Below are 12,016 nucleotides of genomic sequence, written 5' to 3'. Positions count from 1 at the left end.
TTTGTCTTCGTTCACCCATACTACTCAAACAAAACTCATAGTTCATTCTTGGAATTCTACTGTAGAAGATAAGTTCCATTTTGAGTGTTTCTCATTTACAAACCCAGTGGTATAGAATATTTCCTCCAGTAGAAAGACAAGGCATCAAGTTGAGGGATGTGGTAGCCATCTCACAGTCAAAAACTCTGACCAGAATTGTTTCTGTCTGAAAGAATTACAGAAACAAAAATGGAGAAGAGCCTGAGGAAAAGGAAATCCAGTGACAGGCCCAAATTGGGATCCAGCTCAAGTGGGGGCTGCAAGTCCTGACACTATTACTGATGCTATGGCGTGCTTACAGACAGGAGCCTAGCATGGCTGCTCTTCGAGAGGCCCAACAAGCAGCTGAAAGATTCAGATGCAGATATTTACACCCAACCAATGGACAGAAGCAGGGGATCCCTGTGGTTGAATTAGGGAAAAGCTGGAAGAAGCTGAGGAGGAGGGCAACACCATAAGAAGACCAGCAGTCTCAACTAATTTAGACCCCCAGGATCTCTCAGACACTGAGCCACCAACCAGGCAGCCTTCACCAGCTGATATGAGACCCCAACACATATACAGCAGAGGACTGCCAGGACTGGATTCAGTCAGAGAAGATGCACTTAACTCCCAAGAGACTTGGGGCCCAAGAGAGTGGGGAGGTCTGGTGCAGTGGGGAAGTAGAGAGTGGGGACATCCTCTTGTAGATGAGGAAGAAGAGAGTAGGGAGGAGGTGTAGCATATGGAATAGTTGGATGGTAGACTGGGGCAGGGGGATAAAGTCTGGACTGTAAAAAAAGATTAAAGAATAAAATAGATAAATAAAAAATAACAACAAAAAATAAACATTATTCATCGTAACATAAAAAAAGAATAGTGTTTTACATGTCAGAATTTCAAAATATAATTTGAAATTGGGAAGATCATCACAATTTCAAGTGATGAACATACAAACCATCATCAGCATGTAGATGGTTCTGAATGAAGTCTTCAAAGTCTTTCCAAACTAAACTCCATGACATTCTAAAGTCATGAAGTCTTTCTAAAACTTTCCTCTTCTAAATTTCATGGTCAGACTTATAAACTTGAATGTTCTGGGACAGTGTTTTGTTTTGTTTCTCTTGGTCCCTAGAAATTCAGGAACCTGCTCATTCTAGCACAACATCTCCTATGTTGTACCTGATATAGAATGCCATAGATTATCACAGGCAGGAACCTAGAAATTGGCCAGGGGCATGCAGACCAGAAGTTCATGGAAGCAGGAGTCCTGAATACAGGGAAGAAGTTTGTACTATTTTCAACCTTAGTTAGTTAAGTTTTATTTATTTATTTTTTACATATACATGAATAAGTGCTGAATTCATATAACTAACTGTACAGAAATAGCACCCTATCCCAGAAGAATATGAGTCAATGCTGCAGTACTTAGAAGAGTTTTAAGTTTCCAGTGAGGACTATTTTGAACATTCCCTGCCTTAGCACATTAGTCTTCTATGTTCACTGTTTTTGTTTGTTTGTTTTGCTTTAATTTTTTTGTTTTGTTTATGTTTTGTTTTGTTTTTTTCCCCTCATACTACTTAACCCAAACTCAACTGGGTAGTAGTTAATGCAGAGGCCTATAGCTGATCAAAGGAGTCTGTTTGTTCACCTGATCATGGGTCATCTACACCAATCTTCACCTTACAATCCCCAGAGAATGTCACAGAGGGGAGTTGGAAAGAATGTAAGAGCTAGCAGATAGAGAGAATTACTGAGTAATCCTGACTTTGAAATATAACATGGCTGCTGTCCAATTAATGTGATTACTTGCTCAAGATCAAATCAATCCATATTCCATCAGGAATGGAAGTAAAAAAGTCTCTGTGGTCCCAAGTATGTCAGAAGAGCTACTGACAGCTGATGGTTCTTGAGGATAGAGTCACTCTCATTTTGGAATAAGACTGCTGGTATGTTACTTACCCAGTAGATGCTCACACACCCATATGCATAGGTGAGATGCTAATTGGATTCAGAACTTATTAATAAAAATATTAAAAAGTGAAATATGAAATATGAAATTTCATGAAATATGAAAGGGTAAGGAGAAGTATAACAGGATGTTTGGTGGGAAGAAATGGAGTTTAAAATTATACCATAATCCCCCAAATAAAATAAATGATTTAAAATGTTTAAAGGAGATATGCAGTTAAGTGGGAAGAGACGGAGCAGGGGCATTCTATGAAGTTAGAAGGAGATAGTACTGGGTGGAAATGATCAATATTAATATTATAATGAATGAAGATTTCACAATATAAGAAAATATTGTTAGAGAAATTAACAGGTAAATCTGAGATGGCTTTCTTACTCTTTTCTACAGATTCCACAATTAGGCCATGACTAGAGGCCAAGATCACAGATTAGAAATGTCATGCGTCTAAAAGGTCTATCCTTATAGATAATCCTCTCTACAATATTTCTAGGAATTTTAGTTTCTTCTTGCTACTTATTATTCAATAGAATAGATATATTTATCATTTTTATCTCAAGATAAATGAAAGATAGAAGTCTGTATTAAAGAGACTGTTACTATAGCAAATATACTATAGTTAAGATAGTCAACTAATAAAAGGAAAAGAGTTAGTCCTGGTGCAGAGTTTTATAGGTCTCAGTCCTTGTAGGTAGACTCTATGGATATATTCTGATTCTGCACCTCATGGTAGGAATGTATGCTTTAATAAAACCACTTACCTCTTGGACAGTAAAGAAGATTGCCAAAGTTCTAGATGCCTAAATCCCTTTTATGACATGCCTCTAGTAGAGTAAGATTACAACTAGGCTCTATTTCTAAGTGTGTCTAGCATTCTCCAAGAGTATCATGATAGGCAGCAGGCTTTTCATAATGACACCAGATTTTGGAACAATTAAGACCAACCCTGTAACATGCTTAAATATGAACAACATTGAGTAATATTAATGTAACTTCAAAAGTATATTTTGGAATTTATATTTGTCTTATTCATTATGCCCTTAATTTAAAACTTAATTTGACTGTTTTAAAGAAATTCTTCTTTCTATGCAACGTGAAATTTGACACTACATATTTATTATAAAAATTGTCAACATGCTAATACTCTAAGTAATGTTTTTCAATCAGAACCTTCCCTTTAGTATTATATCAAAGAGGCATTATTACTACATCGAGTCTTTCAAAATAACAGACATCTTTAAGAAAATATTGTTTTGCCAAGCTGTCTCTTCAGAGCACCTTTAATTTCATTATTCCTGAGACTGTAGATGAGGGGGTTCAACATGGGGACCACCACCATATAGAACACAGACACCACCTTGTTCTGGTCTGTGGAGTAGCTGGACTTGGGCATAACATAAATGAACATAACAGTTCCATAGAACAAAGTGACTGCAGTGAGGTGGGAGGTGCAGGTCGAGAATGCCTTGTGTCGACCCTCAGTGGAGTGCATCTTCAGGATGGTGATGAGGATGTAGGAATAGGAAATGGCTATGACAAACACTGTGATCACAATAATAGAGCCAGCAGAAAGTGAATCAAGAATTATGAGGACACCATTATCAGAACAGGAGAGTTCAACTAAAGGAGTAAAATCACAGAAAAAGTGATTGACTCTATTTGGTCCACAGAAGAGAAAAGAAACAAAGGAAAGTGTAAAGGAAGAAGCATTAAGAAACCCACCAATATAAGAACCTACAAGCAACTGGATACAGACTTGTGTGGACATTTTGGTTGAATAAAGCAGTGGGTTACAGATTGCCACAAAACGATCATAAGCCATGGCAGCCAGAAGGAAGCATTCAATCGCCCCAAAGAAAACAGCTGAGCCAAGCTGGATGCCACATCCAGTGTAGGTGATACTACTTCTCTTCACTAGGAAGTTGACAAGCATATTGGGTGTGACAGAAGAAGAGATGCCTATGTCAACAGAAGCCAAATGGCTGAGAAAAAAGTACATGGGGTGATGGAGCTGGGAAGAGACTCTGATGAGAAGGATGGTGCTGAGGTTCCCAGACACAGTCACCATGTAGATGCACAGGATGATGGTGAAGAGGATGACTTTAAGGACTGGGTCATCTGTTAATCCCAATAAAATGAACTCAGTCACTGCAGTGTGGTTCCCATCCTTTAGGAAAGCCATGGGTTAGTGTGACTGCTGTCAGATCAAGGCTGTGATGGAGACATTACAGGGAGGGATTCATAAATTGGTAGTTTTACTTTCATTAATACTCAAATAATGCAATTATATTTAAAGATATCCAAGCATCCATATTCATTTGCCTACAAGGATGAGTCTAAAATTTAAAGTTGGTTAGGGCAACACCCCTAAAAAAAAGTGTCCCTCACATAATATATCTGTTTTACCAAATATACCTTAAATAGAAAAATAAAAATCAAATATTGATTAGTGTTGTCTTGCTTGATTTTTTTTGCATGGAATTTTTTTTTACTAACTATACCTAAAAGATAAAAATAAGAATAAAATATTGTTTAGAACAAGCAAAATAAATCAAAGTATGTTAGGTAAAACAAATGCATGGAATTTGTAGAAAATACTTGAATAGCAACTAATATTTTACATAATTATTAAGAATAGGCAAGAATCTAAGAATTATGCATGATACAAATAAGTAACTTATGAAATCGCAATATTTTCACATGTACTTTATAATATATTACATTTTCCAAAAATATTATTTTCATCAATATTTTAATAACTTCAAAGAGATTATTTCACTTGCTTTTTCTTTACAAAACAGCCAGTAAAATCAGAATTAGAATCCTCATTGTCTGAACCCCACTCTTAACATCTAAGTAATAATAAAGTTAAATAATAACAATATTAGATGCCTGTATACCAGAAATGATCTGAATTGGCTTTGTTAAGTTTTATTTTAAATAGATATTATATAACAATTTCCTACATGAATAAATTTATTATTCATGCACAAACTAAACAGGAATTTTAAATTATCAATAAAAATATCTATTGTAAATTTGTTAGGCATTTTAATATATTTGAACAGAAAATGTTTTTACTAAATAACGTGAAATATCTATGCAATCACTATGAAAAAACATAATAGACATTCGCCTCATAGCTTAAACAGAATTTTATGATATGTATAGTAAAGCCTTTATGTCTGGTGTTGAACAAAATGTTTCAGCAAAGCCTTTGCTATGTTTGAGTCAATTAGTAGAGACTGAAAACTTGTTGTGAGACTGTGTAAATGAACCATATTTTCTGTATTCATTCTTATGTCATGGGACATCTGGGTTGTTTCCAGTTTCTGGCTATATAAGACTGTTTGGATATTGAAAAAATGTAGTCTCTGGAAGGACTTTTTTTTTTTTTTTTGGTTTTTTGTTTTGTTTTGTTTTGTTTTGTTTTTTGAGAGAGATCTTACAGCTGCACTAATTGCCAACCTGGAGTTCTTACATTTGATTACGCCTAGACATAGTCAAAAGGGACTGAGATTTGAGTGGGTTGTATGCTCTTTTGAAGAGCAAGACCAAGATTACTTTGGTAACTGGAACCAGCCCCAACCTTGTATGATGTTTAAATGAAGTAACTAGAACAAACCTTCTGGGTGTCCGTCTTCCCTGAGAGGGCTGTGCTCCTTTGCTTCTTCAGAATGTGAAGGCTTAGCATTATGGTGAGCTTCTCCCTCTACTGTGGCACCTATGACCACCATCAATCAATAAGCGACACCAACGTCGTGGACCAGCAAGGAGAGGAGTCTGGACTACTGCAGCACCTGAGACTAACAGCAATCAATCAATACAGAACATAAATATTTTTTTCTCAGATGATACATGAAAACCATTCAGCCAGATTTATTACAAAAAAGCCAAAGTCCTACCTCTGGAAGTGAGAATTCATTTGTCATTCAGCAAAAAGTCAAAGTTGTGTGGTTATGTAGTCATCTTTTAGTTTTTGTTTCCTTTGGGGATAAATCCCTGAAGATGCTAAAGACTCAAATGTGAATGCTGAAATATCATGGAATATTATTTTTTCCCGTGGTAGATACTGAGTGATTAAATTCAGAAGCAAGAATAAGTAAGCTTCCAAGATCCTGTCAATTCTCAAGAGGTCAATTTTACTTCATTTTCTCTAGATGTTAATGCATAATCATATAGGATTTGTTTACTATTTGCTACATTATAATATAAAAAATTTTCCCAAGAACCGTAAGTTCTAAATTTACTTTGATATTTGTAATATGTAAGTAATGCTAAATGTCAAGTATCAAAGCTAAACCTAGTTTCATTCAATGTATATTTATCAATAAGTATTTGAATTGCCATCTTTAGCATATGCTATCTATTGCCACAGAGAAACATGAGGCAGAACTTTATATAAAGTTAAATTTTAAATATCATTTTTTGTACATTTCCCTCATTTCATAAGAAGGAAGAACATGAATGTCTTAAAACTGAACAACAAAGTAGAATTTAAAGATGATTTGGATGCCTCCTAGAATAGAAATATAGCCAAACATCACACTTGAGCATTGCCCTTGATATATAGGTAGGGTAACACTAACTTATCAGCCAAAGACTCAGTGGTATTCTAGTTCTCTTTTTTTTCAATGTGAATAATCATATTTTATTAAAAATTATTATATTTTTTCATGACAATACAAGGAATATATTATGGCTATTAAAAATGTGGAAACAAACAACAGCTACAAAAAACCTCAAAACATAAAAATCATAATAGGTTCTATTCCCTATCCCAAGATAAAATCAAGACAAAACAAAACAAAATTAATGTTTTTGGTATATTGTATGTTAAAAAATCATATTGTTCTAAAGACAATGAAATGAATAATTGTACCCGGAATCTCCAGTGAGAGCCGCCATCTTCTCTCCGTGAGTTCCTAGGCTGGGAGCAGGATCCTCTCGGCTTCCAAGTGACAGAAGTGGAACAGCGACCTTAGCAGCCCCCTTCTCTGCAAGAGGAGGGCCTGCCTCCAGGGACCGCCTTGACCCGGAATCTCCCGTTAGAGCAGCGGTCTCTGGTGAGAGCAGCCATCCTCTCTCAGGTGAGTTCCTAAGCCGGGAGCAGCCAGACGGGAGGCACAGGCCCCATGAATCTCAGGGGTCTTGCAGGGCGTCAGGGACAGGACAAGCTCTGGTCAGAGTCACTAAGAACATCTAACACCAAAAATCAAGAGATGGTAAAAGGCAAACGCAAGAATCCTACCAACAGAAACCAAGACTACTTGGCTTCATCAGAACCTAGTACTCCCACTGCAGCAAGTCCTGGATATCCCAAAACACCGGAAAAGCAAGAATTGGATCTAGTTCTCTTGATAACCCTAGTTTCAGATCCCTTGTAGTTCTGTGTTTCTGTATAGAAATGTAACAATCACTACAAAATTATAGCCAACATTTCTACCAGCTTCTCTTTATACTGAGAATTATGTTGAGTATTTTATATATACTGAATTGTCACAATAAATTAGGATGTAGATGCTTCTCTTGCTCTCAATACTCATTTGATAGAAGCGAGACTTAAGCAATCAAAGAGTTTGTATACTGTGCTTCTGACACCTATATGTTTAATGATATATTGATACCTAAAATATATAAAAATATTTTTTGTAATTTCTATACCCTCCAAACTTTCTTGTTTCTTTTATTTTATTGGATATTTTATTTATTTACATTTCAAATGTTATCCCCTTTCCTGCTTTCCCCTCCTGAAACTCCCTATCTCATCCTCCTTCTGGTGAACACCCTTATAAAAATCTTTTTTAATGTCTACAGCAATTTATATTATCATTCTAAAAACAAATATATTAATTACAAATTATATATTGTCAGTAACATCTTTACTTGACAGGACTTTGCTGGTAAGCAAGTAGATATTGTATATAAGGGTAAGTAATAAGCTAACAGCTTTGTACAAATTTCAACATCTTATTAATTTAGCCTAGTCATTTTCAACATAATAGTGAATTAATATGAAAATAAGGTGTTCAATACAGAGGGAAAAGTTGCTGAAATGCAACAAAATCTACTGAGAAAGACTTAACTGAATGGAAAATGGAAGCTTTAGTGTTTTATGATGTAATCAGGTGGCCAGATTATACACAATGCCTGGCACATGGTATGCCTTAACCACCAAGAGTAATAGACATCATCCTGAATTCACAAAGCTGGAATACATTTTGGAAAAGGAAACACACAAACATTAAAGTTCTACATGGATTTTGCCTAAATAAGGTAGTAATATAATTCAGGACCAAGCATCTTTGTTGGTACACAGTTAATGGAAGTTAAAACAAATCTGGAGGAACAGTTTAATATGCCCTGGAGGAGTCAGGAAAAATTAAAACAACAAACACAAAACTAAACAAACAAACAACAAACAAGCCCTGGAAGTGGTCCATGATCTAAAATGTAATTCTTCAGTGTCTGAATCTATTACAAAGTGCCTATCAGCTGCAAGGCATGTTGCCCACTGTCTTGTGTGGCATTTGATAGACTGAGGAGAACCAATCAGAAAAGAAACAGGATCAAAGATTGCTCCTAGCCAACCACCTAGACAGAAGACATGGAAGAAAGGTGAAACCTGACCTAGTTAAAAAACAATCTGGATGCAGATCATTGTTTAAGCCACTCAGTTGAGCCTTTTTAATTTTTCAGGGAAGAAATGATTGTTTGAGCACATTTATTTTTGCAAATAAAATTCAAATTCCACAAAGATGAAAACTTAAGCTACCACTAATTTTGAAACCAAAGGGTAAAATTAAACAAATAAAACCAACTTTTCATCTGTTATTGGGTTTTTTAATTACTTTTATTTTTTCCACAGTGCAGTTGTTGTCTCCTTCCTGGTCCTTCCTCTCACAGTTCCTTATCACATTCCTCTTCCTCCCTATCTCCATGAGGATGTCTGCCCACCCCCTCCAGGCCATCCAACTCCCTGGGGTCTCAAGTTGCTTGAGGGTTAGAAACATCTTTTCCCACTGAGACCAGACCAGGCAGTCCTCTGGTATATATGTGTGTGTGTGTGTGTGTGTGTGTGTGTGTGTGTGTGTGTGTGTGTGTGTGTGTGTGTGTGTGTCAGGGCCTCAAACCAGCTCATGCATTCTGCCTGGTTGGTGGTTCAGTGTCTCAGAGATCTCAGATGTCCAGGTTAGTTGAGACTTCTGGTCTTCATATGGGATCACCCTCCTCCTCAGTTTCTTCCAGCTTTTCCCTAATTCAACCACAAGGCTTCCCAGCTTCTGTCCATTGGTTGGGTGTAAGTATCTGGATCTGACTCTTCCAGCTGCTTGTTGGGCTTCTTAAAGGACAGCCATGCCAGGCACCTGTCTGTAAGCACACCATAGCATCGGTAATAGTGTCAGGTCTTGCAGCCTCCCCTTGAGCTGGATTCCAAGTTGAACCAGTCACAGGACCTCCCTTCTTTCAGTCTCTTCTCCATTTTTGTTCCTGCAGTTCTTTTAGACAGGGATAATTCTGGTCATAGGTTTTGACTGTGGGATGGCAACCCCATTCTTCCACTTTGTGCCCTGTCTTTCTATTGAAGGTAGACTCTACAAGGTTCCTCTTCCCACTGTTGGGCCTTTCATCTAAGGTCCACCCCTTTGAGTCTTGAGATTATCTCACATTCCAGATCTCTGATACATTCTAGAGGGTCACCCTACCTTCCAGTTCCCGAGGTTGTATATTTCCATTCATTCTGTTGGCCCTTAGGGCTTCACTCCTGGTATCCACAGTACCTGATCATGTTCCCCCTTTCTACTGCCCCTCCCCCTCCTCTCTCCCACACAGTTCCTTCCCTCCTGTTTGCCTCTGCCCTCTGCTTTCTTCTCCCTCCCAAGTGGGGTTGAGATATCCTCACTTGAGTCTTTTGGCTTGTTAACCTTAAGTTCTGTGGATTGTGTCCTGGGTGTTCTGTACTTTTTTGGCTAATATCCATTTATTCATGAGTAGATACCATGAATGTCCTTTTGGATATGTATTAAAGTGTCTATGAAACCTATCAATTTATATATTGATTAAAAGTAATGAAAAATAAACACAAGAAAGAAGTACAGAGGTATCGATTATATAATTTACCTGCAAACATAGCACTCAGGAGGTTGAAGCAAGAAGATCATAAATCCAAGGCCAAGCTTGGATACACATTATGTATGAAGCCAGCTTAGGTCATACAATACTAATCTCAAAAAGTGATAATTGGTCCATAAATATATGAGGAAATTCTTCTTGTGTTTAGCCTTCAAGAAATTAAACTAAAACTTCTTCTTGCCACACTTTGATGTCTATTATCAAAAATAACAATAGTAACAAATTCTGGTGAAGCTGTGTAGATGCTGTGGGTAGGTGTATATATTAGGACAACCATTACAGAAATAATATGAGTCCTTTATATTTCTGAATCACTGTATGACCCTACTATACCACTTAGAGACATATATCCAAATGTAATGATGTTATCATACAAGAGTCACTTGCATAAATACCTTTATTGTATTACTATTTAATCAAAATACATAGCCCAAGAGCACATCAGTAGAAGAATAGATAAAGAAAAAATAATTATTGGCTACTATTCAGTCATTAAAAACTCTGGGTGTGCACAAAAAAATGTATGAAATGGGAGGATTTGTAATGAGCCAAATACATCACAGAAAACATCCCACGGTATCTCTCATACACAAAAACTATTTTTGAAAGTGGTCTGTAAACAAAGAAGGATTATTAGTGACTGGGAAGTGTATTGGTGTAGACCAGAGAGAAGAGGAGTACCTGAGAGAGAAAACGGTGGAGAATACAAAAGCATGACATTTGTTTACATAGGAATTCCACAATGAAGGCCATTAATTTTTTAAGTTCATAATTACCTTTTTAAAAGGCATGATAGATGTTTCAGGAGCTACCTATGTTTAAATTATTATATATTGCACACATTATGTATTTGTGCCAAAAACTAACACAATAACTCGTTGTCTTGTGCATTTTCCTTTTCTATATTATTTAAAATTAAATTAAATATGTATTCTGAAAATAAGTGCTTTAAATATTCGTATGTGTGTTAGTTTAAAAATAAAACTCATCTAGTTGTATGACTTTGTATATGGGTGTTCATGTGTTTGTGTGTGTTTGTGTGTGTCTGTGTGTGTGTGTGTGTGTGTGTGTATGTGTGTGTGTGTAGAGTAGAGGACAACCTTGGGCATTGATGCTAAGGAAAATCTACTTTCAGAGGAGGGCATTGGTATCTCTCACTAGCTTAAAACCCTCCAAGTAGGCTTGGTTAGCTCACCAGTGGATAACAGGATGGTTGTCTCTGAATCTTCAGTTCTAGTACTATGAACAGAGGGTCACCACGTGGTTCTTCTCATGGATGCTGAGAATCAATCTAAGCTCTTTAGGCTTATACATCAAGCACTTTGCAGACTGAACCATTCACTCAGCCCTTAATTTCATTTTTAAAGAAGAAATAATGCATTGAAGGCTTTGATATAAGTTCTGAAGTTATGAGAAAAAACAGTGAAGATTGATATTACCATAAATGATAAAGAATTTGATGTTGAGATGGCAATTTAGAAGCCATTTACACATCCTCACCAACATGTATTATCACCTGAGTTTTTTATTTTAGCCATTCTGATTGGTGTAAGGTGGAATCTCAGGGTCATTTTGATTTGCATTTCTCTGATCACTAAGAACTTTGAACATTTCTCTAGGTACTTCTCAGCCATTTGATATTCCTCTGTTGTGAATTCTTGGTTTAGTTCTATCCCCCATTTTTGATTGTGTTGTTTGGTTTCTTGGTGGTTAGCTTCTTGAGTTCTTTATATATTTTGGATATTAGCCTTTTATTGGATGTGGGGTTAGTAAAGATTTTTTTTCCATTCTGTAGGTTGCTGATTTGTCTTATCGACTATGTCCTTTGCCTTACAGAAGCTTTCCAGTTTCATGAGGTCCCATTTATCAGCTCTTGATCTTTTTTTTTTTTTTGTG

General features: G+C 36.5%; 1 protein-coding gene across 1 annotated transcript; it reads right to left on the bottom strand.

The window, feature by feature from the left end:
- Positions 1-3,224: 3,224 nt before the first annotated feature.
- LOC116100850 (olfactory receptor 510-like) lies at positions 3,225-4,169 on the bottom strand. Its single transcript, XM_031384573.1, has one exon. The coding sequence runs from the start codon at positions 4,167-4,169 to the stop codon at positions 3,225-3,227; it is 945 nt and encodes a 314-aa protein (XP_031240433.1).
- Positions 4,170-12,016: the final 7,847 nt, after the last annotated feature.

The sequence above is a fragment of the Mastomys coucha genome, unplaced genomic scaffold, assembly GCF_008632895.1.
Source record: "Mastomys coucha isolate ucsf_1 unplaced genomic scaffold, UCSF_Mcou_1 pScaffold21, whole genome shotgun sequence".
Lineage (NCBI taxonomy): Eukaryota > Metazoa > Chordata > Mammalia > Rodentia > Muridae > Mastomys > Mastomys coucha.
This window is presented reverse-complemented; position numbering and strand designations above follow the sequence as displayed.

What these genes read in the sequence shown, in the direction of transcription:
- LOC116100850 (XM_031384573.1), bottom strand. Translation starts at nt 4,169, where the DNA reads ATGGCTTTCCTAAAGGATGGGAACCACACTGCAGTGACTGAGTTCATT.